The sequence below is a fragment of the Trachinotus anak genome, unplaced genomic scaffold, assembly GCF_046630095.1.
Source record: "Trachinotus anak isolate AG129_WGS33_773 ecotype Australia unplaced genomic scaffold, CSIRO_AGI_Tana_v1 ptg000021l, whole genome shotgun sequence".
Taxonomy (NCBI): domain Eukaryota; kingdom Metazoa; phylum Chordata; class Actinopteri; order Carangiformes; family Carangidae; genus Trachinotus; species Trachinotus anak.
The window spans coordinates 1,169,052-1,196,963 of NW_027273872.1; the positions used below are offsets into that span (position 1 = coordinate 1,169,052).

At 42.6% G+C, this 27,912-nt stretch overlaps 2 protein-coding genes across 2 annotated transcripts; both read left to right on the forward strand.

Annotated features, from left to right (window-relative positions):
* The first annotated feature begins 1,459 nt into the window (after positions 1-1,459).
* Positions 1,460-19,841, forward strand: LOC139605830 (uncharacterized). The gene is made up of 8 exons (XM_071457668.1): positions 1,460-9,133; positions 10,508-10,845; positions 11,116-12,730; positions 14,385-14,413; positions 15,033-15,161; positions 15,825-15,891; positions 16,123-16,230; positions 17,302-19,841. The coding sequence occupies exons 2-8, from the start codon at positions 10,724-10,726 to the stop codon at positions 17,962-17,964; spliced, it is 2,733 nt and encodes a 910-aa protein (XP_071313769.1). The 5' UTR covers positions 1,460-9,133; positions 10,508-10,723; the 3' UTR covers positions 17,965-19,841.
* Positions 19,842-20,806: 965 nt separating this feature from the next.
* rom1b (retinal outer segment membrane protein 1b) lies at positions 20,807-26,446 on the forward strand. Its single transcript, XM_071457671.1, has 5 exons — positions 20,807-21,558; positions 22,719-22,961; positions 23,481-23,668; positions 24,229-24,475; positions 25,657-26,446. The coding sequence occupies exons 1-5, from the start codon at positions 21,412-21,414 to the stop codon at positions 25,897-25,899; spliced, it is 1,068 nt and encodes a 355-aa protein (XP_071313772.1). The 5' UTR covers positions 20,807-21,411; the 3' UTR covers positions 25,900-26,446.
* Positions 26,447-27,912: the final 1,466 nt, after the last annotated feature.

Genomic DNA, 27,912 nt, shown 5'->3' on the forward strand with positions numbered 1-27,912 from the left:
TGTTTCCAGACAGACATGTCAAAGTAAAACTTCTTTGGTTGTGACATGAAGGAGTCAGTGTTCCACTTTAGGATTGTGGTAAATTTATCACATACATCAGACCTGTAGGAGCTCAAGTATTTATCTCCATGGCTGGACAGTAATACAGTACATTTTACTTGAGTATTATTTTTATTGGAAACTTGTGACTTTTACTGCACTATACTTAAAAGACAAATATTGTACCTTTGACTCCACTACATTTATAAAAAGTATTTGTTACTTTGAAGTAGAGATTTTAGTCAGAGGAATTAATTTTCTTTTATTTTGAAAAATGTTTTAGACCATACACTGTTCATCACAGGAGAAAAACCAATCACAACAACTCCTCCAGTGTCATTCAGCAGCTCAGTTTGAACCCGGCAGTGTCCCCTCGATGGCTTCGTTAGATAAGATGAGGCAGATGATTCTTTACCAGAGACCACAGCCTCATCTGAAGTCCATGCTTGAAGTTTTAGAAATAAAGCAAAAATCCTTTTTTTTAAACATTTGCAGTGTTAACCACAACCAAACTTAATCACGGACTAAAAAAAAGACAATGGTTGTTCATTTTCCTTTTGTTGATTCAATTGTTTATTGGCTTTGTAGGATATTTTAAGAGCTTTTAATTCTACAGGTTCTAGTCATTAGTCTGTAAATCCACTGTGGATCGATACAATGCATTGAAAAAAAATGTACTTTTGAATACTTCTAAGTATTTTCCAAAAGCAAGTACTCCAGTACTTTAACTGACCTTGACCAGGAGGATCTATAACTCAAGTAATGAAGCTGTGTACCTTGTCCACCTCTGTGTATCCCCAAGGGCCAGTGTTGAGATGATCACCATCTATGATTATGTTTTGATATAGTTTCAGATTCCATGAATTCTAACTACTACTACTGCAATTCATTTATTAATATATAGCGGTAATTGTCAACAGAAAGATGCAAAGTAACAGTATGACATTTGATCAGTTAGTCAACACTGTTGGTACATCAAGACACAGATATGGAAATAAGTGTTTTTTGTATTTTGGTTTCACATCTTGTTTGCATCTAATGCTATTTAGTGTTTTACTGTACAGATACAGATGGGTCACAGGACACAGACATGTCTAACAGAGGTGCATGGAAGCTGTTCTGGGGATTGTGACGACAACTTTGTTTTTATTCCTTTCATTTTTCACCTACTTGAACAAAATTCATGTTCTGCTAAATTTGTTTTTGCAAGTATGTTACGTATATATTTGATAAAACCACTATACTGTACTCAACCTGTTTTCATCTCCTAACCACTCCAAGCGTTTGACAGGGAAAACAAATGGATTCTCTTCAGAGGTATCTTGCATATTTCAGTTATGCGAATAAAATTTGTATGATGTGTGCAAACATCATTGAAAATTGATTCTTAAATGCTTCAAATACAATATCAGCCTTTTCAGTGTTCACCTCATTAAAACTTTAATCATAGAAAATATACAAAAGTTAAGATACATTAATCACATTTTCACAAGTTCTTCAAAAGGTGTATATAACAATTTCAGTTAACACAAACATCATTTAATATAATCTAATATGACATGGGCGCAATTAGTGGCAGAAAACTGAAGGGTGAATTAACCGAGTACAAAATAATGCTAAAATAAACACTTTGGACCCACAATAATTAAATAGCAGCCAAGAAATATTGAAGACCTTTGTAAATGAAATTCAGACATGATCTTTTACAGTCAGACAATTCTTTGCTTCAAGAACTACAAATGCATCTCCCCCCCCCCCCCCCCCCGCACTCAGTTTACTAAATCCTCTTTATATGAATTATTATCTCTTATTGTGTATGTTACACAACATACAAGTGTTTGCAAATGTGTATTAAGTGCAAGTAAAGCATTTCAGCTGCCTGTCAGACATCTTTACCTCTTGCCAAATGCTTTGGCAAGTTACTGACCAGGGCTTTTACGCCTGTGATATGTGGACTGGGATCACATTATGACTATTTGACTTCATCCTGCAGCTAGTCCCACAGCTGTTTGTGAAGGTCTAAAACTGGTTATGAAACTCATATTTAACTTATCCCCCCTCCCCACACAGCATACTGAAAAAAGCAAGACACCGCAGGGAATTGAACCCTGTCCCGACAAAGTCAGGAGTGCCACCACCGGAGTCTTTTGCTTTTGTTGTTGCTGTAATAAGGGCAAAAGCAAAACCTGGAGGAACAAAACCCAAGAGTTTGTTCCTCCAGGAAAAGAAAACCCCTAAAACACCTGGCTGCTCTATTATCCTGTCACCAAATGGGGATTTCTCTTGGTCACGAGGCTGAAACTAGAAGAAAGAGACAACTGGTTTCCCCAATCCCCAGCATTCCCCACGACACTGCATTGGTGTATGACTGATTCCATGATTTCCTTTTATCCATATTAACACAATACCAGCATCCCTGGTGACACTCAAAGCCGTTTTCCCTTTGCAATTCAGCAGGACTCACGGGTCAAACGAACTGAACGCTTTCTTGCCAAGTTTACGGCTGTAATGGAAAGAAGACACACAATTTAAGCCTCCCCACCCCCCTCCCACATAAGCCCAACACTGAAACACCAATACTTATCCAATATGACAGAGTACGTCAATAAGGTTATTGTTTACCACAAATGGCATAGCAGCTTGTCACAGCTATTCTTCCTTAGTGATGCTCAATTCTTCAAAGTAATAAAGACTGTACCCTAGAGCGGGCTGTACCAAGACATCCCATGATTCCCCGCAGAGGTTTAAGCCGCCTGGCTCAGTAGCAAGTTAAGCTGAACGAGAAATCTGAAAGGAAGAGAGAGAAGTGTTGCCCCCCCCCCCAAGAAAACCCCTAATCGAATACTGCTGCAATGTTTGACAACGACTTCATGAACATTATGTTGTGTATTACGAATAAAATGTTATGCAGAGCTGATGTGCATGCAAAATGTTGAGTTACACATTTAAGCCATGGTATGTTAAAGAAAAATCAAGGGAACCGAAATTACTTAACTTAGCACCCATGAGACTGAAGTGATGCAGTATTAGCGAGACAAGCTTGCAGCTCTTGATCTTAATGTGACTGGATTCTCAGTGTTCCATCACAGGTTAGGCCATCCCAGATGACAAATAGACAATTTTTTTAGGCAATTTGACCTGAGAAACCAAAGGGAAAAGAAAAAAAGGCACACACACAAACACAGAGAGCGGGGCTTCTGCGAAGGACGTCAAGGGTTCAGATTTAAGCTCAAGCGCACAGGGGGTTGGTACTTCATTCAGGGGCCACACTCATATTCGCTGACAGCTTCCACAGATGGCTTTGCATTCAGAGGCAGGCGAGATCGGAGTGGACAGACGAGAATGATCTGAAACAAAGAGTGATCTACACAACACACCCACCACACAATACTCAAAGATTCGAGTTCTACTCATCTTATGGTTTAGGATGCAAAGCAATAGGGCCCCGTGGCCAAAGAGGAATATGCTAGTAAAGCATTATTGTTACTGATGATTTGAGGTTAACATAAAGCCAGTTCCAAGATGTCATTTTATTCCAACTACAACATTGCAGAAGTTTATTTTATCAAGTTAAGCCAGCATCTTACTACATGCTCCAGGTTTAAGGACTTCACTCGTGCTTGAACCAGTCTTGCACTCTGGTTTCTGTGAAGAGAAGTGTAGGGATACACCCAACCAAACCAATGCACAATAGAAACTACTGCAGCACATTTGCGCTGCATTTCAGACCAAATTAAAGCTGCACCATGCACAGCTTTCCTCAGCCACTTAAATTTTGAAAACCTCGCACAGTTGCGCGATTCCAAGTAATTTAATGTGACCAACCTGCCACCTGCACAGTTGCACAAGGGCTAGCAGCTGAGGGCTAACTGTTCCAATCTGTATTCATCAAAAACAAGAACCTGACTCCATTTGCTCAAACTGCATGTTGGTTGACTTCAAAAAGGCAGGATGATTCCTGTGTTGTCCTAGGTAGACTGCATTCTTCCTTTGGACTTCTGTAAGATCAGAGAGGCAGACAAGAAACACACCCACGCCCTCCCCTCACAGTATCGTAGAACTGACTATTGTTATCCTTACCCAAATGCTTTACTGCAGATAACGTCAGAATCAATGAAGGTCCATCAAATCTTCCCGTTATCACAAGAGAATCTTGTTAAGAAAGCACAGCAGTGCTATTTCTACAGTAAGTATAGCAAGTTGCTTTCATTTCAAGGACAATGAGGGCAATTGAGCCCAGTCAAGATAAGTGACCCCTCTAGGGTTGAAAATTTTCTCCTTTCCAACATCAATATTTGATGGATTCAACTTATCTGCCTTCAATTTCCACTTTGAAAAGGATGTCATTCGAGCCCAGGTCACATCCGTGCTCTACAAAGCTCCAAGCTTTTGTCATACCTGAAAAAGCACAAGAAAAAGCTCCCCCACACAAGCCCCAAAAAAGAACAAATGCATACCAAAACTGTATTCAATCACAACAAGCTATGCATTTATTATGCAATAAGAAAAATCCTTTACAGATAGTTCACTCATTGTATTGTCAATACAAGGCATAGTAACTAATTGCAAAGGAATTGCAATGGAGGTATCTAGCCAGACAATGAATGTTAAAGAGTAATGTGAACACATTTAGTGACCTTACGTGATGCTCGATGCGCAAGGAAACTTGTACATACAATGAGTTAGGAGAATTCCTGATGGTCTCGGGTATTGGAAAGCGCACAGGACACAGCACACTGAAAAAATGCAAAGGAAAAAGCCTCTCTCCCCACAATACCCTTCCCCAAATACAATGAAGCAGTACACAACTACAAGACAATCACTGCATTACAGTAATCAGAAGTACAACTGCCTTAAGTAAGGACACAACTGTTTGACTATGAACACAATTCAAAAATGGAAGCCATTTTCCAGAAGAAGCATTTAAATACCGCAGGCCTGAACGCGAGGGATTCCTTCCTTATGAACTGTAGACGTGGACTTGAATTCAGATTTGATGGGCGGGCGATATAACTTAATCTGCAAGAGTCACAAATACACAGCCCCCTCCCAACCCCACAAAGCAACTTGAAGCCTGTACAGAATTACAATGACTTCTAATAAAGAGACTTGTTACCGCACTTCGAGGAAAACAGAACTCCTTGCTACATCAGGAGACTAGTTTTGAGGTTGCTATCCTGCGAAGCAAAGTGTCCACTTGAATCTTGTTGGGTGCACCTGGATGTTTCCTAGTCAAGCCATTTTGCGTTGGGTAACATGGAGCTGTGAAGTCTAGGAAGAGACTGATTAAGGCCCCACAACCCCCCCTCCCATTACCCAAAGGATGTGCATGGAAACCCCCATTTACAACACGTTCCAAATAGAATAAATAAATCTATTGGATTTATTGAATACCAAATACCTTCCTACATCGCTTTAAACTGCAGTGGATGCACGTGATCCCGATCCAAAGCACTATAGTAAATAAGATGAGCTCAACTTGTACCGAGCAGCTAGCGCAGGGGGATTCTTTCGATGATCAGCTTTAGGGGGCCAGGCCTGTGAAAAGAAGAACTCGAAACACGTTTTAAATACCCCCCTCCCCCTAACCCAAAAATCTTTACCAGCTAGGGTCAAGTACTATTATTTCAATACGAATTTTTGGGATGGAAAAAAAACAAAAAACAAAACAAAAAAAAAAAAAAAACCACTGTATACTATACAGCATAGGCAATGATGAGTTATGTACAGGATAGTTACACCCACATGTACATTTCATGCATTAACTCACTGCTGGGTTAAGAGGTAGATGTAGCTGATCTGTACCAATGAGGCGCTGCTGCTGAAGCACTGAAGGGTTGCTGTATACAAGCATCAATTGGCCGAACAGGAGACCATCCACTCTCACACTCCAATGCTGAAAGCTTCTCTGGGGAAGACCTATCGAACAACAAGGGACTGCCTCTCTCCGGCTGGGGGAACTACTTCTGATTGCAGGGGTCGAGAAGTCCGATAAGATGTTCCTCTCGCCAGCACACTATCAAGGCATTCATCACAGCAGACACCACCACACTCATGTCAGCGCACAACAGGAGGGGTGACCCCGGTACAAAACGATTTACACGGATTGCCTGAAAAGAGGAAGAGAGAGCTGTGCGAGAAATTGTGTTCTACAACAGTTTTTTCTAGAAAGTTGTTAAAAAACTAAATTCCAGAGAATGTTACAGAGATACCTCTACCCAATATACAAACCACGCCTTGCTTTCAACTTGTGAAGCTAGAAGATACTTGTGCGCCCTCTCCCACCCTCATCTCTGGCTGGTTTGCTCTGGAACTGCTGCTGCTTCAGTGATGGCCACTCTGTGCCGCTACCCTGCCCTGCGCCTCTGGCTCCCTCTGGTGTACACTCGCCGACAGCTGCTGCTTCCTGCTCTCTCGGGCCCCCTCTGCTCTTCCCTCCATGCCCTCTGGTCCTGTCCTGCCTGGCTCCACTCTGGTCCTCTACGCCCTCTGGTCCTGTCCTGCCTGGCTCCACTCTGGTCCTCCCCGTGTCCCATGGCCTCGCTCCACGCTGGTCCCGTCCCGTCTTCCTCTAATAACTAAGTCCATTCTTCCTCACAATAACTAAGTCCATTACTCCCATCGATAACTCAGTCCATGCCCCCACCCCCCCCAAGAAAAAAATAAATCTTCTGTCTTCTCTAATCAATAAAAAAAAAAAAAAAATGAAATGAAAACAAAGTCCGTACAGAATGATCTCAGCCTGTGATTCCTCGAGCTACAATTAGAGCTCTGGTAATATAAGCTTTGATGCCTTCTTAGATGGTTCAAACATTACTTCTAAGACAAACTTGAAAGATAAAATAGGAAAGAAAAAAAAAAAAAATTCATTCAAGTGCAACTCGAGAAATTGAAAAAAAAAAAAAATTAAGTTGGCTGCATTTCACTATAGTTGCTCAAACAATGGCATTAGCTGAAGAGACTGAGGCCAGTGCCTCATCTACGATTTTAAACATCTACAAAAGAAATTGTTTCGATTGCTTCTTTGGTTTTCAGATATAAGCTAATTTCCTTTGTTGGTTAAACAGAATCAGTTTTCATCATTTGTCGTCTTCTTTAGGCTCCGTTTAGTCTCAGACTGTTGCTTAAGTTCTGAAGTTATCTAATGAAATTAGATATGACGCAGGTTTTAAATAATTTAAATACAACTTGCCTGCCTCTCACATTAGGTCTCTAGATATTCACAGCTTAGCCGCTGTCATGATGAATCTTCAGAAGGCAGTCTAGTTCACTTCTATTAACTGGCTTCAGTAACATTTAACTTTCTATTCCTGGCACAGCTTTATGACGAGGTCAGTTGACTCGCCTTGACATTAGTCAGCGTATCGCTTCTCCGTCTGCTTAATTTCAAACTGATAAGCTCACTGCTTTAAAAGTGCACACTTTAACTGCCATTTCGTTATTAAAAGGCTCTTTCTCATATTCAGTCGGTTATTGAGCTGGAATACTTGCGGTCGCTCGGTGCTGCCGTGGGGCCGCTGCCTGCTTCGCGCTTTGAGAAATCCTGACCACTCCCTTTCCGTCTCCGTCTAGACACGTCACGACACGGAAAATAATGTCGGCCACGCAAGGGCGTTATTCGAATCAACCAATAGCAAACATTTTTAGCGGCTACGTCACGGCTCCCATCTTGAGCCACATACGAACATTAGAATCGCTGACCTGGATTAGATTGTTTATAAAAGACATAACGTTAACCGATTATGTTGACAACAATTAAAGCATTATTTCAACTTGCCCGAGTAACAAGGTAAACGTTTAAGTGCACCGTCCTGACAATGTTGGCACTAACATTGGTCTATATTTGGCTCACTTAGGCTGCCCTTAGCTCGGTAGCTAACCGTCAAAAAAAAACAATGGTTTGGTTTCGATCGAGGCTAATTTTCAGTGCGATGAAACGTATAAATTAGTCAAAAAGCTTGATGACAAAGAGTCTTGCTGAAAATGACATTCGAATCTACAATTCGTATCTTCACAATAAAGCAGTATTTGCCCTCAAGGCTGAGCCTAACGCTCACTGATACTCATCGAAATGCGCTAAATTCAAACATTTGACAAAAACAAAACAAGGAAGAGCAAATCGACATATCTTCATCCGTAACGACTAAACCTCGAAGTAGCAAAAGGAAGAAAAACAAGATCGGTTTGACCTGCGACGCTTCGCGACACGCCGAGACGGTATCGATGCAGTGTAGGGACGAACGGCGTCACTGGCTCAATTTATACTGTTTGGGTGATTCGACTACGGCAAGAGCAGATATTCATCCGACGACAAAGTAGTCCGGCTTTCAAACGACAAATATACTTATATATGTTGATTGTAGCTTTAGAGTCGATTTCGGAACATTAAGGTTGACAAATTAATAAAAAATGTGAAGGTAAATTGTAACTAAGGTAATCCTAAACACAGTATTAATATGTGAAATCCTGTTCTTCTATGAAATGGCTTAATGAGACAAAGGAGAGAGGAATGTGTGATCTCGTTGGGACTGCTGGTCTCTATCGGTGTATCTGTTTATCGGGAACACGGACAGTGGAGTCGTTTAGAGTGAAAACACACAGTCCTCCCTCTGCGCCAACGGACCGACGGCCAGGACACTTGACGTCACAGGAATGGCTGCGCGGATGAATATTTGCTTGTGTGTAACACGGTCCTACAAACCGGATCAAACTGGAATATGGTCGACTGGCCGGATCTCCTTCCCCCTTTACTGCAATGATCTGCTGTTTGTGATTGAGGAACAATAGGAAACCGCCAACTCATCTCCTCTAGCTCTGTCCCGGTGCTTTCAGTGGTTTATTCAACAAATATGTCACATATGTATCACGTAGCTACAGACTCTTTTTGTACAAGCATTCATAACGGTACTATAATGGTACTGTAGGCTCAATGTCCCGTCCAACATGGACTTAAGAGATAATAATACCGTGTTGGAGTTGGCTGAAGAATGTACGTGATGAAACTAGAATCACCCAGAATCATCCAGAATCACCCAGAATGACCCAGGGCCACGAAGCGTGTTGCTGTGACAGTGGAAAAGTACCAGCGTTAGAGGTAAGGATGGTTCTTCTGGTCACCGGCAGGGGGAACACACGCCCTCTGTCACGTATGAAGCAGGACGTGAAACCCGCCTCGCTGTTTCTCAGCTCTGAGCACAGTAACCTGAACAAGTCTGGGCAACCTCCCTTATGCAACTACTGAGTGGTAGCTCGTCGATCAGCGGCGCCCTGTTGGGGAGTTGTCCTCTGCAGGGGTTTCAGCCCCCCAGCCTCAGTGCATTGATCCCTGTCATGGGTGTCAGACAGGAAGTGGTCAGAGACACTGGGAGCAGAGCATGGACCCTTTCATGTGATAACCCCCCCAACCTCTGTGAAGTCCCTGCTAATCAAAGTTATTATGAAGGTTTGTTCTCAATCTGCATAGAGTGAGCTAACTCTGTGTCTTTGAGGTTGTGTAATAAACTGTAATTAGAATTAGGAAGTTTATGGAAATAGAGTGGACGTCCATGTCAAACCTCTGTGACCGTATATCAATATTGATGACAATAAAGATTTTTTTTTTTCTGGAAAATAAATTGTATATTATTGAAATAATCTGACAGAGAAGAGTAATTTGGCTGGTCCAGCTAATTAAATACCTGACAGATCAAAGTGCTATACATTGATCAAAAACATTTAGAAAAGTCCAAATGACTAATTTAGTAAGTCTTACTCACTGATTTACAATATTGCCAATAATTATTCAGTACAACCTAAGATATTAAAGCGGATAGCTGCCACATTAAAAACAGAAGGATATAACAAATGCATATCATCCCAACAGTAGACTATATTGTCATATCGCTCACCCTTAGTAAATGTAATTACGGCCTTGGCTGAATGGTTGCAGGAAACTCTTATCAATGGGGCAACTGTGGGCAGTTCAGTAGCTCTGGCTGTACCAGCAATACTGGTGAAAACAAAGTAAACACAAAAATATAACACAAAATAATAAGATGTAGACACAGACAAGCTGAAGAGAGAGGCAGCACAAACATACGAGCAAACCCCACTTTTGCAGGTTACATCAGTGAATGAACAGCGTTATAGATCCTGTCCCACGGGCTCAGTTCGATCGTCTCCTCTCTGAGGACAGAGGTCCTGCTCTTTCAGCTGGTTCAGTGAGCACCCAGCTGTTACATCAGGCGTGATGCAAAATCAAACCACCATCCAGGAATTCATACATTCCTGCTCATGAGCCGTGATTCCATTATTCTGCTGCCAGACGCTGAGGGAGACAAACTTAGTCATAGGTAGATACACAGCTGGATACGTCCTGAAACACTTGGAGAATTATCTTCAGTAGAGACTATTGTGAGCAGATGTTTTGAGGACTGAATATATCACCTAGCTTAGAACACATTCTGTGTTTTGTTTTTTTTGTGGTCAGAATGGCTGTACACAGGTGGAGGTTATCGTGTGGTCGATCTCTGCAGCTGACACCAACAGATAAGTTGTAGCTTTGTACAGACAAATATTGTCAGAAAAAAAAGCAGAGGATTAGAGGAAACAGCTACGTACCAACACGGACCACCATCAGCGCCCTTTGTACAGCCAGCCCCACCAGGACGGCATCCACAGCCTACCACCAGGGAAGAGACAGGTGATGGAGAAGTTCTTTAAGCCTGTTCACAGCCCCTCTGCTATGGACGAGATCAAGCCACGGAAACAGCACCACCACCATCATCACCTTCAGCATCACCATCACCAAGACCCTCACTCACACAGGTAGGATGGCACATTCTAGTGTGCTTGATTTATTTTAAAAACGTCCTTAAATTTGCCATTGTAATAAAACAAACTGAACGCAGTCATCTGCTTTTTCTAATCGATCCCTCAGACTTAAATGTGCAGATGCTGTTCGTGGTTATAAGTTCTTCGTGTGCACAATTACCTTTTATATAGTGCAGCTCTATATGTGCACTGGTGCAGATACATCATTAAAGTTGTTGCTGAGTTTTCTTTTGCCCCTTTTTCCTTTTTACGCCTTTGTTGTAGATACACAATGTTTGATGATGCAGACAGAAATACAGATGACAGCCGTGGACCCCCACGCCACCACCACCACGGTCACTTTCTCCATGATAGCCCTCACCATGACGCCCACTATCATCATCAAACACAGCATTTTCACCCCAGCGAAGAGGATGACATACTTTACAACCACCGCACTCCTGTGACTCTCTCCAGGGCCTCCTCCTCTTCACTTTCTTCATCCTCTTCCTCCTCTTCTTCCTCCTGGTACACAGAGGCGAGTGCAAATGATCCCTTCTCTCTTCATCATGCTGGGCGGCCACAGCACTCCCTGTCTTGTTCCAACATCTCAGATGCACGCAGAGGTTTTCGGGAAGACGACAGCATTGACCCCATTGTCCTTGCCACAGTGAAACATGGCAAAGACGGCAGTGTTTGTAGTGAGATACATGCAAACTCACAGCAGAGGGGAAAGCGAGGTTTTTCTTCACTTGACCGCGGTCACAGCAGAAGTGAAGAAGGCCTCCTGCAGGGTAATGAAAGTGATCTTGGTGGAGAAAAATCCAGGGTACCACACATGAACTATGGGCCTTTGTATAAAACAGCTAGTTTGAACCGAAGCTTGGCTTTTAGCGAGGAGAACATTCTGCTAGGGGTCTCCAGGGGCCCCAAGAGAGCAGTGTCCTCCAGCCAGCTGCCCGGCAAAGGGATCCTCAAGAACAAGGAGCCTCATACTGACATTCGCAAAGCTAAGTCGATGGAGGTGCTGTCGCCCAGGGTTTCCAAAGAGCAAGATCCGAGTGGACGGAAAGGGAAAGGGATCACTCAAGCTGAGATTGAGCAAGCCAGGTCAAATTTTGTGCAGGGAAAGTTGCAGTTCTCAGCCTTTCTAGATGAGATAACAAAACAGGTTATAAGTCCATCAGCCCTTACTATCTTGGGTGTGAACAAAAATAAAAATGGGAAGACACCTGTCCCAGCCCCCAAAACACCTAGCCCTGTGAAACCTCAGCTCCCACCCAAAAAGCACAGAGAGAGCTCAGGAGAGGAAAGAGAGCAGCACCTGAAACAGCAGAGCAGACAAGAGACAGCAGCTCGCAGCAGCTCTCGGAAACAGTCAGACTGCTCCAATCCTGACAAACTGATCTCATATGCAGCTAGAAACCACCTTGGTAGCCCCCCGCCTCATCACCACCCTCACTCTGCCAGCCACAGTACTCACCATGGAGGCAGCCATAAAGACAGGAGGCCGTCACCCACCGGAGGCTCTGTGTCTGCAGACAGGTATGGCAGATGTGGCCCTCACCTCACTGATGGCACCAGCACCAGTCCTGAACCCAGCCAACCCAAACAACGCCACCACCGCAAACAGCAGCCGACTGCCTCCCACAGTCCACACACCCAGCACTTCCACCAGCACCCGCCTCAGCAGGTGCACCCAGGCTCTGGGCACCGAGGACCCACCAGCTCCCCTCCATCCTCAGCCCAGGGGGCAGGAGCGGGCCTCGGATCTGAGTCCTCGTCCACAAAATCGGATTCATCCAAGGCCAGAGACACAGCCTCCACAGCCACCAGTCACAGTTCAGAGCAGAGTGGACGACACCATTTGCAACATGTGGGGCACATGAAACAATTCAGGGTGAGTTTTCTTTCATAGTGTTTTGCTCTTTTTGATGGTGTTAAATACTATTCTACAGAAAAGACAGTTTCAGGCCTCAGGTCGTGAAAATAAAAATGAAATGTCACTGATACATTGCACATACCTTATTTCAGTTTAGAAAAGTCAGGAGACATTTGGTTTGCTTTTGGTTGAACTATTCACCACCCTTAAGGAAAATAAGTCACAGGAATTATCTGGTATCCACTGGTGATATATTTTAATACATCAACACAAATGGTCCTCAAACAGGCATTATGAGAAAGACATGAGTCAAACTGTGTTATAACCATTTAAAATAGACAATTTTGAGTCTAATTATAAAATGAGTCAGTAATCGACCTTCTACAGACATGGCTCTGCAATGAAGGGACATTATCACTGCATAGAAAGAACAGGATGAGCATGAGAAAGAATGTTGCTCTTCTCCTGCAGAGGCAGTGCAGCTGAGTCACAGGCTGTGTGGGAAGTGTCAAACTACGCATTGAAAGCTGAGTCATTCTCCAGCAATGCAGCAGATAACAGTCCTGTGCTTTTAGGGGAAACTCTCTTTGAAACTACCTGATTTATCAGTTTAAATGGTGTAATTCTTTGTTTTCAAAGTGCTGCCCTGAGCTACTGTATGTTGTATGAATCACGTATGTAGGCTGCGAGTCAACAGCACACATCATACATCCACTGAGACACACTCTCTCACACTAGCAGCCAGCACTATGCAGACTGTGAGAGTGAGTTGGTTGAATAAGAGCTGGGATCACGTTGTTCTTATGTAACAACCTGCTCAGACTCACACTTTTGTTCTGATAAACACACACAACATTACATAACATTCCCTTTTTCCATGTTGCTGTGTAGGGACGAGGCTGTTCAGTGAAATCAAACAAATACACACACATACACACACACACATATAATAACATGCATGCAAAAGGGAAAGCTTCACAGAACCGATCGATTCCTGTAGACCATTTCCGGGCTCAGCTCTGCCATGACTCAATAGTTTATTCAGTCTGTCCTCCCTCAGCAGTGCATTCTGGGCCGGGCTCCAGCTCCCACAGCACTAAACAGTAATAAATGTGTATAAAAAAATAAATGGATAGATGGATATAATGGCCTTATTCTTACTGGTTATTGATCTTTATGTATCTGTGCGTTTTCACCTGGAATCAGTCCTGACCTGCTAATGATGCTCAGACTGTGTCTCTGCAGATTTTACAGACTCAAATCAGCAACTTTTAGTCAATTAGTGTTATGCTATGTTCCTTTAAATGGCTTTGTTGGAAAGCTCCACTTTGCATCTTTAACTAACTACAGTCTGTTGTATCTGGACAGTGATTTGTTTTCCGTTCTCTGGACCCCGTCCTGCCCACTGATTAGGGAGCGTTCACAATCGTATTGGATTCGTAACGAAGACTAGTTGCACATTTTACTCTTTAAGGACCTTTTATACAGTCCACAGAATGTGGTTGTAAACACTGGGAAATTAAAGCTGAAAGTCATTGTTTCATTTTCATTTCAACATCCTGGAGAACCACAACAAAACTGTCCAAATACTCACAGACTCCACTGCATGAAAAGTCAGCTTCACTCGTCTCCTGTATCTCTGAGTATTATCTCTCTCTCATTCTTTTTCTAGGACACACTGTGTGACGCTGACCATCTCCAGTAAGAGTCTTTTATACTTTCTGTTTGCAGCACAGCTTTTCATACATTTCTGTCTGTCTCATTCTGCGCTGTCTGTCTGTCTTGTGATGGGTCAGTGGTTATTGATCACATTAATGAACACCCTCTCTCCCTCTGCTCCTGTTTCGACAGGAAGAGGTGAAGAGTTATGGAACTTATTTATATAACAATCTCTAAAAGCTCTTTAACATTCAAACCACTAAATCTTGTTTCATACCAAGAATATAATTTGTCACCTCCCATATGTAAAACATAATGCACATGTCCATGCAGTTTTCCAAACGGTTCCTCTAATGTAACTTATAATTTCTTTGTTTGAAAAAAAACCAAACACCATGCTTAAGTGCTGATTGTCAGTCCTCTATCATTATGCTGGCATATGTAGCAGCCATCTTTGTAGTCTTTATAGTGTTTGTAGTGTTTGTGTGAGAGTCAAAGCCCTTTTTCATGAGCTGTTTATATCATTTTGCCTAACCCCTAAAATGTGGCGCCAAGAAAAGGTGTATCTTAAAATAAAATAAAAGCTGTCTGGCCATTGGTTTTGGGCCTATTATATATTTATGTAATATATTAATATAAACCTATATCCCTCTGTGTTCAGGGCGCTGCAGGAGGAGAATTCAGATCTTCACCAGAACTTGCTGCAGACGGTGGTTTGCATCGAGAGCCTGGAGGCAGAGCTGCAAAGGAGCAGAGACGAGCTCAGCCACGTCAAGGACAAATATAAAAGGTCTGAAGAAAAATGTCAACATGTATGATGGAGCAACATTACATGGGACAGAAAAACATTTTTACCACGTGTAGTATGATGTAATACATGATAGATATCACACCTCATATGTGAGGTCATTATCCACAGAATGACTCCACAGCCACTAGTGATCAATGGCTTTACATAACAGGCTCCATAGATTCATTGATCCATGGAATGTACTGGATGAACAGCACAGGCCACACGTTTCCCCTCCTGCATTTCTGTGGGTGTTTTGGTTCTGCTGTGACCCATTTTCACCACCTGACAGAGACAGGGGGAGTCGAGGCATCTGTCCTTTCCCTTCACACTCACCAGTCAGAGCCTTGTTGTGACCTGGGTCTCGTCAGGTCTGTATTTATCACCAAACGACAGCTGCAGCCCACCAGGCACATACCACACATTCTACAACCAACTGGAGCAACTGGAGTGAATGGTCACCTCACACTGGGCTGCCATTTGGTGTCAGCTGTTACATATTCATTAGGAGAGTCTGTGATTACCACTTGTCCTGACAAACAACTGTACTTATCTCTACATAAAGACCATGCAGAGAGTGTAGAGTGGAAGGTAGAGAAATTATAAGTCTTATGGCATTTCATTCAAATAATCCAGAGTTTTATGGGTGTCTTGTTGTTACAGCCTTCTGGAGACCCACACTGGAACGAAGCAGGCCAATAACCTGCTGGGTGAACACCTTCACATAGCGGTGAGAAAACTATACGGTGATAAGGATGGGGCAGCCACAGGCAAAATGATAAAAGAGGATCTTATCTTGTACCTGACTCACTGCATTCACAACCCACAAGCTCTTTTTATGCAAATGTCAACTTATTCTATGTCTCTGTCTTGTTATGTGTGTGTGTGTGTGTGTGTGTGTGTGTGTGTGTGTGTGTGTGTGTGTGTGTGTGTGTGTGTGTGTGTGTGTATGTGTGTGCAGTCAGAGAGCCTGAGCAGTGAGAGGAAGTACTTGCTAAATCGAGTGTCCCAGCTGAGCTCAGAGCTGGAGGACGCCCACAGGACCATCGCTGCCCTGGAGAACATCAATGTGAGCACGGTGCCATCTCCTGGACATCCATGCACACTTCAACATACAGTAGATGTCAACACAGAGAGATTACATTTTTATAAGATAAATCATTGGGGTGGATCAGTCTTTAGTTATTTTGTAGGTGGGTCATTACAGAATTTAATATTATGAAACTCCATCACTCTGTGTCTCTGTTTTCACGAATGCAGGTATGTTTGCAGTTGAACAAGCGTTAAAATCTGCTGCTGCACTGCTGCCCCCAGTGAGAGCATTATCACAGTCAGGATAATAAAGGAGTCACTATGAAATCAATGTTTGTGCTTCCAGAACGATCTGCTCATGTGTGGGAGCATGGATGAATTATTGAATGTGCCTATTGGACACAAGCCCAAAGGCCCAAGTGTCATGTGGGTCAAAGTCAGACACTGTGTCTCCTATGATCTGCTGCTCCATTGGATTGTGCAGTTTTCTGGTGCTGCACTGGAAAACCAAAGAGCTCAGTCAAAAATATAGATGTACTGGTCACATTTTTTTACTTGTGGTCCTTTGATATTGAGTATCTGTCAGTTTTTAAAATAGCCTGAACTTACAAAAGTTTAAATGTGTTTGCCAGCAGAATAGATCTGCTTTAAGGAAACATTACGTACCTCATGTTTCCTATGATATTTTTATTGTATCCCGTAGTGTTTTTATAATTTATGGGGAAATCACTGTCAATCTTCTGTGGCAGAAACATTTTAATAGGAGTCAAACAGTTTCTCTTGTACTGTGAACTTGACAAAAGTTTAACAAAAGTTAAAATGCAACAGCAGCACTTTACATATAGTTAATCTGCAAAATACTGCAAACCTACTGAGAGCAACCATGTGTGCAGGACAGCATTTCCATCCATGTGACTTGTGTCCAGTGTTGAACTGGAAATTGCACTCCTCCCCTGAAATGACACAATAGTTAAATAAGTATTTCCAAACAGTTTTATTATTTTTCATTATAGAAAACATTCAGAAATCCACAAAAAGATCTTTCTTCTGTTTGTTTTGCATAGATTGAAATCAGACTTAATGTCTGTGTTTGGTGTCTCAACCTCAGGTACCATGTTTGATAAAGGATTTGTTGGAGAAGCACTTTGACTCAGCTGAAGCTGTACAGAAGCTCCTGACAGCCCCCACTGCTCCCGTCAGCCATCCTGCCTCCTCTCCACAAGGGGACGGCCAATCCCACGCTCCTAAAATGGAAGAAGCAGCACATGATTGCTCGACAAAATCCACAGGTCCACAGAGGGTCACAGCTTTCATGCCGTTCAAACAGGAGCTGCCAACAACAGGAACTGAAGCCTGTCTCTCAAATCAGCACGAGTCGAGCCACAGCCCACCTTTCTCTGTAGCTGACATCAGCACTGCTATCTATAAGAAAATGGCTGCCGGCTATGCTGCCAGACCACAACCTCTCTATCCCCAGCAGCAGCCTCCCCTGGGTGCGAACCACACTGACACCCCTTCAAACCTCCAGCAGGCCCATGTGGGTGGGGACAGCTGGGGTGGGAAGGCAGCAGTACAGGTAACACTTCTGAAGCAGGACGTTGTGGATGTGACGTCCCTGTCAGCCCAGCAGATCCTGGATGAGTTCATGCAGCAGCTGCAGGCGCATAAGGAGGCGGGTGGAGGGACAGAGCCACAGGTTGGGCAGGGGTGGGTGGGAGGAGCGGAGGAAACAGGCAGAGTGAAAATTTCATCCAACAATACAGCAGGATGAATCTGAATTCTCATCCTATTGCACTGAAACATATATTTATTCATATATTTCACTGATGTTTCAAATATTTTGAAAGAGAGAGATTGTTTTTGTGTTTTTTGTCGTCCTTGTTGTTTTGGCTTGTATATGATCCCCATTTAGTCTTTGATTAACCTGAATCCATACAGGAGAATAACGAGTTTTGTGTAATTCTGAAACTTGAAAATTGTCAAAACTGGAGGTAAACAGACCAATATTTCCACCGAAACAAAAAACTAATATTCTTGCAGCAACGGCATAAATCAAACCTACAATGCAGCAATTAAATGACAAAATATAAAAAAAATGAACATGCAGCAATAGGATACATTTTATTATAATACCTGCTTTAACAGTATGATTTATAAATGTCTTTGTTTAAGTGAGATTTGTGTCATTTACTCTCTGTTCCCTTTAACTTTGTCATTTTCTCCCAAATTGACTGAGAGCATGTGAATCACATAGTTATCTGTGATATGCAGTGAGCATCAGAACATGGTTTCTGTGTTAAACAGCCTCTGCTGCAGAAGATGAAATGAAAAGCACATCCACTATTATCTTTGATACAAGACACTGACATTAATAGAAACAGCTCTTCATTCAGTGGTGAGCTGACCAGCTACAGTTAATCTTATTAGAATTAAAATGAAACCTCTGTAATTGTGTACATTCAATAAGAATAACAGATCTGAGGTCAGTACACAGGAGTATTCAGTAACCAACCTCTCATCAGGGTGGCTCCTTTCTAGTTGTGATCATATGTTAGATGGCTGTGTTATCAGTTCATTTAATTAAAGACATGATTTGTGAATGAGAAAAAAGAGAGGAGGAAAAAGAGTGATGAAGTCTTTTCAAATGCTGAACAGTGTTGAGAGACTCTCTCTTCACACACTTCATTGGTTTCCTTAGCATTCTTCAGTTTTAGTGGTTTTACTGGATTTTTGTGAAGAATAACTCTTGAACTTTAGGAAGCAGATTAGTTACAGATTAGAAAACTACGATATAAACTGACATGAAGTTACCATTTTAGAATTATTAACTGCTTTATGAGAAATGTAAATTTAAGTGAGCAAAAAAATATAAAATTGAATATTACTCTACATGTGTATAAATGTTTATTTTATCTGTGTATGTGTATATATGATACATAAAATACACTGGCCCTCCCTTTTTGAAATATGATACTCAGGTTAGATGTTTTAAGCTGCTTTGAAAGGCAGAACAAAAATGTACAGTTAAGATTCAAAGTTGTTATTAGTAGATTAGATCATGTTTAACAGCAACATATTAACCTTATTTCACTCTGTATAACCTCCCCTGTGTCATTGCAGCAGTTCCACCAGTAAAAATACTCTACTATACTCTACTAAAATAATACTATTAAATTAATGCAACACTTCAGATGACAGACGACTTTTCATTATTCGTTATTTCTTGTTCTCTGTCTTCTTGTCAAACATCGTGAATATTCTTTCTTTTTATAAAACAAACATCATGAAGACAGTGTTACCTTTCTCAAAGCCCCAATACACCATTAACTGGACAAAAAACAGACATTTGTTCTCTGTGTGCAAGAATTAAATGTCTGGGATCTCCTAATTCAGTAGGAATTATCTCCTGGAGGCTTGAATATCGATACCAAATTTCATTCTGAGATGGCCGATGATTCTGCTGGTAGATGGAGACAACGACTGACCAAAATTTCCTCCTCTGCCACTAGAGGGTCAAACAAGTCTGTTTATTGTGTCAGTATGATCAAATGTCTCAACCAGTCTCACTATTTAAATGTAAATCTCATTATTTAAATATTGTAGATGTGATTAATGTTGTAAAAGAACATTAAAGGATCATTTCTTGAATTGTGCGTTGAGTGTTGTTCTGTTAGGTGTGGTAGCGTGAGACTGGCCTCAGCCTGACTGTGGCTCTGACTCAAGCTGTCATAAATACTTATAATAACAGTTTAATCCTACTGATCCAACCCCACCAGCCTCCCTCCCCACTGCACCGCATTCATAATCCCATACAAACATAACTCTCCCCTCCACTGTTTTACTTTCACTTTGCATGAACCAGCCTCTGCAAAATCCCTGAGATCATTTTGGGGATAATTTTCACAGAGTATTCACTCAGACATGAATATGATGAGAGGATGTGTTAAAGGAGAAATCCTTAAATGTGCTGTTGTCAAGACTTAAACCAAACCACAGGTACACATGAAGTGTTCCCTCATTTCTGATGCAACGTTGTGTTGTAGGTTTTTTTAACTTGACACAAAGAACTTTAGTTTGAATGAAGTTGGGTTGAAGTTTGTAAAGTGATTAGTTCTTTGTGTTTAGGTTAAAACTAGGTGTTGAAATAGTGCAAGCAGAGAGTTCATTAAAGGCCAGCTGTGACATTTTGCTAGTGTTTGAAGTAAAGGCTGATATTTTGGGCCTGTTTCAACAGGCTCAGACCTTGTTCCTCTATCTACACATGATATCTCTGGCTAATTTTACAAACATCAAGTAATGCCAACAGGAACAGGAACCTGGTTTTAGCTCCACGCTCTCAGATCTCATGATGTTCCTCGCCTCAGTTAGCAGTCATGATACTTTCTCTGTCTCTCTGAGGCATCCACATTGCTCCAGTCTGTGCTGATGGGTTTCAGGTAAGTGCACCTGTCATAATAGTCCATCAGGCCCTCCCCTAGGTTACTACATGTCTATCAGAATAAGTTTGCTGATCAGACACTGGCCTGCTTTCCCATTGGCCCCTGGACTTTAATAGGATCCAAGGGACTCTGTTCGGGGGATTACAGCTCCAAACTCTCGACTTTGGCCAGTCTCTGTGTCCTCCAACCATGGGCACAGCGGTTTAGTGGGGGGGCCGCACATGCATTACCCAGAGGGGCGCCATCAAAAGACAACATCACGTCGAGAGGAAGAACCCGTTGGTTTCAGCTTGAAGGGGGGCTTCGGTGGAGTGACCAGTTAACTTGAGGGGAATTTGTCTGTCATCTCCGGGAAAAGGAATCTCTCTTTCTCCATACGTCATTAATCAGCAGTTTCAGCGGTTCTCACATTTTCCCAAGGTTCAACGACACTGAACTGGATTAGAAAGAATCTTCTTGGGAGAATTTCAGCATCCAAGTGAAAGCGTTTGCATTATCCTCTGAGGTCGACTGTGTCCTTTACCATCTGAGGGATCTACCTGCTTATCCTCTCCACCTGGAACAACTTAGATGAGCTCAACCTGCTAATAACTCACCAATCGACAAGTGCAAGGCCTGGATTGACCACCTTCTGTTTTTACATGCAGCTGGTCACCTCTGGATCGACTCCATTTTTTACCAAAATTGACTGAACTCCTTCTTCCTCTCTCCTGCCCCCCTCCTCTGACTCGTTCCTCCCGTCCCTGTGTTGAGTGGTGTACGGCAGCGAGCTGTTGAAGATGCTGCTGAAGATGAAGTTCACCCAGCAGAGGCGGGTGCGTCTCGCCCAGGGCCTGTGGCTGCTGTCCTGGCTGGCAGTGATGTGCGGGTCCTTCATCTTTTGTCTCGGGGTTTACCTTAAGACAGAGCTGCTCCGTAGGGCCGAGGTAGAGAGGGGGGAAACACACACACACACACACACACATGCAGTGTGAACTTAAAGACTGTTAGGCCAAGTGGGGCTGAAGTCTGGAAACACTGGCATGATTTCAGTCAAAGTTACAGCATCACTGGTTTATCTGCTCAGAGTTTTGGTTGCTGTGCTGTTGCTTATCAGTGGCTTTTATTTCAAGTTTGCTCTGCAGGTTAATCCACAAATACAAACACACACCACTCAGAACACCAGTGTAAACACACACACACACACACACACACACACACAGTGACACTCACTCAGTGTTAAATCATGTGGCTGGAAGATGTAGATAAAAATCTATTTTTCTTTTTTTTTTCTCAAAGTCATCATTGTTCAACGTGTATTGAATATTGGTAACATGACCAGCAGGTAAAGGTCATGACCTTTACAAGATTGGTGTATTGTTTAAGCCAACTAGTCATTTGACTTAATAGATCACTGATTGACCTGGATGGGTTGGAAGCATTGGTATCCAGTGGGCTGCACAGGAAGCTGCAGGCCATGAATGCCTGACTTTAGACATTTATTGATCTCCAATGAGACAATCAGATTTTCTAGCTTCTCATTTGTGTAGCAAAGTGTTACTGAGTTGGCTCAGAGATGATTGAAATGAGTAAAAGAAAAGAAAAGAAAAGGGTCTAACAGAATGATTCACAAGAACATAATCCTTGTTGAATCACATCATCTCATTTAGAAAATTTGCTCCACACTTCACTTTTTGTACAGATCATCTACAAAACTGATTATTGTTCACGAAGCAGAAGTCATTCCTTCTCAAAGATCATCCAGAGACAGAGATCATTTGTCTTAGAGTCGATTTCAGCCACACATGGCTGCAGGGACGCGAGTAGGTGGGGACATTTCTGATGGAGCTTCACAGCTGGAGGGTTTTTGAAAACTCAGCCTGTAATAATTTCAATTCAAGGCTGATTTTGTTATAACCAGGGCAAAGAATTAAAGGTCTCATCATATTGTCATAGTAGCCTTTGCATCCAGCTCATCAGCAGCTAATTGAATCTCTTCAATAAGGTTAAGTGAATTTATTACCTGCTAAAGTGGGCAGAGGAAATGACAATGTGACGTGCAGTTAGCTGCTGCTCTTATCTTTGACTCTGCTCTTCCTTTCTTGAGGTAATGGACAACACAGAGATCCACGTGGTGCCCAACATCCTGATGATGGTGGGCCTGGCCTCCATCGGCACCAACTGGGTGGCCAGTCGTGTGTGTCAGGATTCGCTGGACGCAAGTCGTTTCCCCCGTTGGAAGGTTCTCCTGCTGGTCTGGTTTGTGGTAGCTGCGCTGCTCTGTTGTCTGCTGCTCGCTGTTGTGGTGCTCAGCTACGCCCTGCAGGGACACCTGGAGGAGTCCCTGAAGGTGGGGTCACTAGGTGGGGTAATGACTGGGGGTAGAATAGGGGTCAGTGTGGTTCTGTGGTTGGCAGACAGTTGGTTGAAAGAGTCGGTCAACTGTAGAGTTTAAAGAGTTTGGGCTCGAGAGGAGAGCGTGATTTCATTTTATTCTATTCCAGAACAGCAGTAAAAACAGGAAACAGAAAATAAAATAAACTAAAATTAAATCTTACAAACTATGTCAGTATTTGAAAAAACAGAAAGCGTGAACCATTTTCTGCCGTTTTCTGAAAAATTGGAGCTCTCCTCCTTGTTTTAAAATCTTTAAATACACCCTTCAAAATTAAAGTTTTAAAATCTTTAAGATTTGACTCATTAACACTGGAAACATTTTACTAACAAAACGACATCATTTGATACAAACAGGGATCAAATCAGACTGAAAATCTCAGTGTGAAAACAGCTGCATTTTTGACATGAGGCACCATTATTGAAAACATCAGATACCCCCCCCAACACTTCGCTTTTCTCTCCCCACTGTCAGGTGGGCCTGAGGAATGGCATTCGTTTCTACAAGGACACAGACGTGCCAGGCCGCTGCTTTCAGAAAGAGACCATCGACCGTCTGCAGATGGAGTTTCGCTGTTGTGGAAACAGCAACTTCAAGGACTGGTTTGAGGTTCAGTGGGTCAACAACAGATACCTGGACTACACCTCCAAGGACGTCAAGGAGTGAGTCAATTACAGTGCAGTGATGAGCAAATTATGAGATGTGGGACGTGAAATGAAGATGATGAAGGGTTTACAGGGAAGATATAAAGGAAACAGAGGAAATAGATGAGTGACAGATAAGTAGACTTCACACTAAAAAGGTCAAACAATATGTTATAAAAGAAGGATGGAGGGATGCGGGAAGAAGAAGAGTGATGTGAGGGCAGAGGAAGAGTGCATTAAGAATAGCTCTGGCCTTTACTATTGAAGAGAATGGCTGAAATGGATGGAAAGGTTGGTCAAAGAAGAAGTGAGTAAAGAGGAATGAATAAACAGAAAGGTTATGACATGATGACACTTGTATAGAGGCACTTCTCATTTCTTTTAATAACTAAAAGTCAGGCCTTTAACTGGACTGAATTCAACATTTTCTGTGCTTTACCTCCCAGAAGATGAATGTACCTTCTACCTTCTGTTCCTTCCTTCCTTCCTTCCTTCCTTCCTTTCACTCTCCTCTTACCCATCTCTGATTTCCTTCTCTATTTAATGTTCCTCCCTGCCCCTCCCTCCTCTGTCTCCAGTCGTATCCGGAGTAATGTGGACGGCCGGTACCTGTTGGATGGGGTTCCTTTCAGCTGCTGTAACCCAGCCTCCCCGCGGCCCTGTCTGCAGTACCACCTGACTGACAACAGCGCCCACTTCAACTACGAGTACCACTCAGAGGAGCTCAACCTGCACAACCGCGGCTGCAGGCAGGCTCTGATCGACTACTACATGGGTCTGATGAACTCAACTGGTCCTGGCGTGCTGTCAGTCATCTTCATACAGGTGGGTAACCTTAGCAACGCTGCAGTTACTCTGCAAACAGAGGACATGCAGTGTTTATCTGAGGCACAGAGCGTCAATTAATGGGATTTTGTTTTGAACAGAATATTTAAAATTCTGTGATTTTTGCTCCTCCAGGCACCAGACACAGTGTGGGAGGAAGTTTCTCCCAAAGTCACACACACACACACACACACACACACACACACACACACACAAACACACACACGATGACCAAAACAACAGAAGTATTCACTAACACACATTGATTTCTGTCTTTTAATCAAATATGCACTTTGTATTGAAGGCTTATTCTCTTCATAGGATCCTCATGTTTAACAGAGCAGCGTTACACTCTCTCCACCGCTAATCAAAGAATCTATATCAGATTCATGTGGTGTTATTTCGCCATGTCCACACTGATGGGGCAGATGACAGGAGAGTTAAAACCTGCTTTTAATCATGTTCCCAAACAGAAGAGGGAAGAGGAAGCATGTGATAAAACTGAATGGATGTTGTGCAGCACTGACTATGTCACAATGAACAGTCTCTGTAGTTAAGTTTGGTGATGTGGAAGAGTCTGTATGAGAGTTGTTAGGGTGGGCAGAGGGGTGAGACCTGAGGTTTCACTTTTGAAAAAGCAAAAACCTGCACATTATTATTTATGTTTTATTCAATATTTATATTGTCAGTGTGTCAGGCCCTGAACCATTAGGCAATAAAAGTGAATATTTCAAATGTTCATCTACTCAGTCCTGCAGGAAACATAATTATCTGTAATGATCATGTTGTTTTTTCTGTGGTCAGTGTGAATCATCATCATTGTCCATCACAACAACGGAGGCTGAAAAGGTTCACACAGTCCATGCAGAGTAGAAACAAACACGCAGCCACTGCACAGTCGTGAACTGACGCTGTGCAGGAGCTGCCAAAGTGAAAACATGTGCATGTTAGAATCCATCAGAGCTGTTTATCAGGTTAATGACAGTTTGAATGAATGAGTTTTTGAACTTATTTTTGATCAGAAGATTTTTTATGATATATTTGTTAATATACGTGTGATATAACCTGATTAACACTGTTTTAAAGCCGCCCATGAAGCTATTTGATCATCTAATTTGGAGACAAATACACAGTTTTTAGCTTCAGTTGTTACAGCATCTTCATCACTTCTTTCCGGCCAGATGTCAGTGCTTGTGAGCCTGCGGTACCTGCAGACGGCCGTGGAAGGAGCCATGGCTCTGGAGGACCCGGAGGGCGACAGTGAGGGTTATCTCCTGGAGAAGGGAGTGAAGGAGACCTTTGAGGATGTCAAAGCCAAAGTCCTCAACATGCTAAAGTTCGGGCAGGTTGACCCAGACGCCGGAGAGTCCCCTGAGGATGCTGATAACGCCACGGAGAAGGCCGCCTCCCCTGCTGCCAGCTAGAGGGAAAAAAAATCTTCAAATATGAGTTCAGGAGGATGCGGGGGGGGGGGGGGTCTGTGGTTTCTTGGTTGTGTGAGTTGGCTGGTGGCGGGTAGAACACCTGTTGGGTTTTGACATGTTAGGTTTGATTTATGCTCCACCAGTGCAGCTCCCTGACTCATGGCCAAAACAAGGCAACACAGAGGGAATCTTATCGGGCCCTGCACAGACACCACAACAAACATGTCCTCTGTGCAGGAGCTCATGAATGTGTAACCGCCAGAGAATCTGCTCAGGAGATGTGTAGTACTTTTTGTTGTAACTAGAAGAGAGTACATTCACTTTAAATGGATGTAGCGCACACATACAGACTCTATTTCACACGTTTTGACAATTTTAAATTAAATTTGGCAAAGTCACAATCACATGATGCTATAAAGTTCATCCCACATGCACTGCATTATTCATCTCAGCTGTAGACTTTGTACTAAACTGCAATGATATGCTTAGGAACCTTAAAATGGCAACGCACCTGAATTATACATTAAAGGTAGAAGTTTTTAACTGCTTCGTAGTGTCGGCTTCCTTTTGTACATAGTATATTATAGAGAATTGTATAAACTGACTGAGGGTTATCTGAGTTCAGCAAGGAGAGTTGGATTAAGTGTGTGTGTGTGTGTGTGTGTGTGTGTGTGTGTGTGTGTGTGTGTGTGTGTGTGTGTGTGTGTGTGTGAGTGTGGTGCCCTATATGAAGCTGTCATCTAGTCTATTCTGGCAGCTCTGAAACAATCTGATAATCCTGGTGTAGTTAATCCCAGAACTGCTGCACAAGCAGTATCAGCACACACTGACAGCACACACACTCCGTCACACACAGGCAGAAACAACACACTGATACAACAACGCTGGAAGTGGTTTTATAAAGTAAAACAGTTTTTAAATGCTTTTTATTTCATTATCACTAACGGTGATCTGTCCAAGCTACAGGTAAACCCTCTGTGTGCTCATTCTTCTTAAATAAAACTCTATCACAGAATAAGGTCGAAGGAATGTTTTATTTTATTCATAACAAGCAGGTGACGATGCTGTTCTTTAATTATAAAACACAGGAAACAGAGGTTAGAGAAGGAGTGAGGACGGGTTGGTTCTGGTTGGTCTGGGTTAGTGAATAATTGCTTTTCTTAGAATATTACAACAAAACAAATAAGAATACTGTTAAAAAATTAAATAATGAATAAATAGATGAAGACACAAACAAAACTGGCAAATAATTTTTATTGTCAATCTTTAAACATTTCCCAGAATTTAAGTGAAAGAGGAGACTTACTGTCACACACCTGTGGACCAGGTACATACCACATGACTGACAACACACAGACCCGCCTAGAGATTCAGACAGAAAGAGGTTTTTATGGCAGTAAATCTATATTGTAATCAGTCAACACAATATGAAAAGCTGCTGTAGAGCAGGTACAGAGACAGTTTCTTTAAATAGTGTTCCCTGTGCAGGAAGTGCAGCAGCTACAGAAATAAACGGAGGGCTGCTAGGTTACACCCCCCCACCCCAATGATGTCACTGATCATTTTAAAACGGGCAGATAGAAACTTTGGTTGTAAACCAGCAGGGGTCGACACAGCACAGCAGATGAATCTGTTCTGTGGAGAACCTGGGGGACACAGGGACCAGCTCAGCTCTGACAGCGACTTCATTCAAAACCTGCTGTTTGGAGGGAGACTCTGCACCAGGGCCACGGCTCCTGGCTTCTCTCATGAAATAACCTGTTCGGTTAAATCTGGGTTTTACAGCATCAAACATGTCCTTATTGCTGCGTTGCCCACATCACGAATATAACATATAACATATAAACATCTGATGTCGTTAAACAGCAGGAAACGAGGCCAAGGCTTGTACCTGTCAGAGCACACAGGCCTGTCTGAGTCACAGCAGGAGAGAGAGAGAGAGAGAGAGAGAGAGAGAGAGAGAGAGAGACACGCAACATGTGAGTTTTGAAAATTCCGGTGTGGTTTTGCAAT

Coding starts and splice junctions, on each gene's coding strand:
- LOC139605830 (XM_071457668.1), top strand. CDS start 10,724: ATGGAGAAGTTCTTTAAGCCTGTTCACAGCCCCTCTGCTATGGACGAG. Junction 15,162..15,824: donor GTCAAGGACAAATATAAAAG/GTCTGAAGAAAA, acceptor TTGTTGTTACAG/CCTTCTGGAGACCCACACTG. Junction 16,231..17,301: donor CTGCCCTGGAGAACATCAAT/GTGAGCACGGTG, acceptor TCTCAACCTCAG/GTACCATGTTTGATAAAGGA.
- rom1b (XM_071457671.1), top strand. CDS start 21,412: ATGCTGCTGAAGATGAAGTTCACCCAGCAGAGGCGGGTGCGTCTCGCC. Junction 21,559..22,718: donor AGCTGCTCCGTAGGGCCGAG/GTAGAGAGGGGG, acceptor TCCTTTCTTGAG/GTAATGGACAACACAGAGAT. Junction 22,962..23,480: donor ACCTGGAGGAGTCCCTGAAG/GTGGGGTCACTA, acceptor CCCCACTGTCAG/GTGGGCCTGAGGAATGGCAT.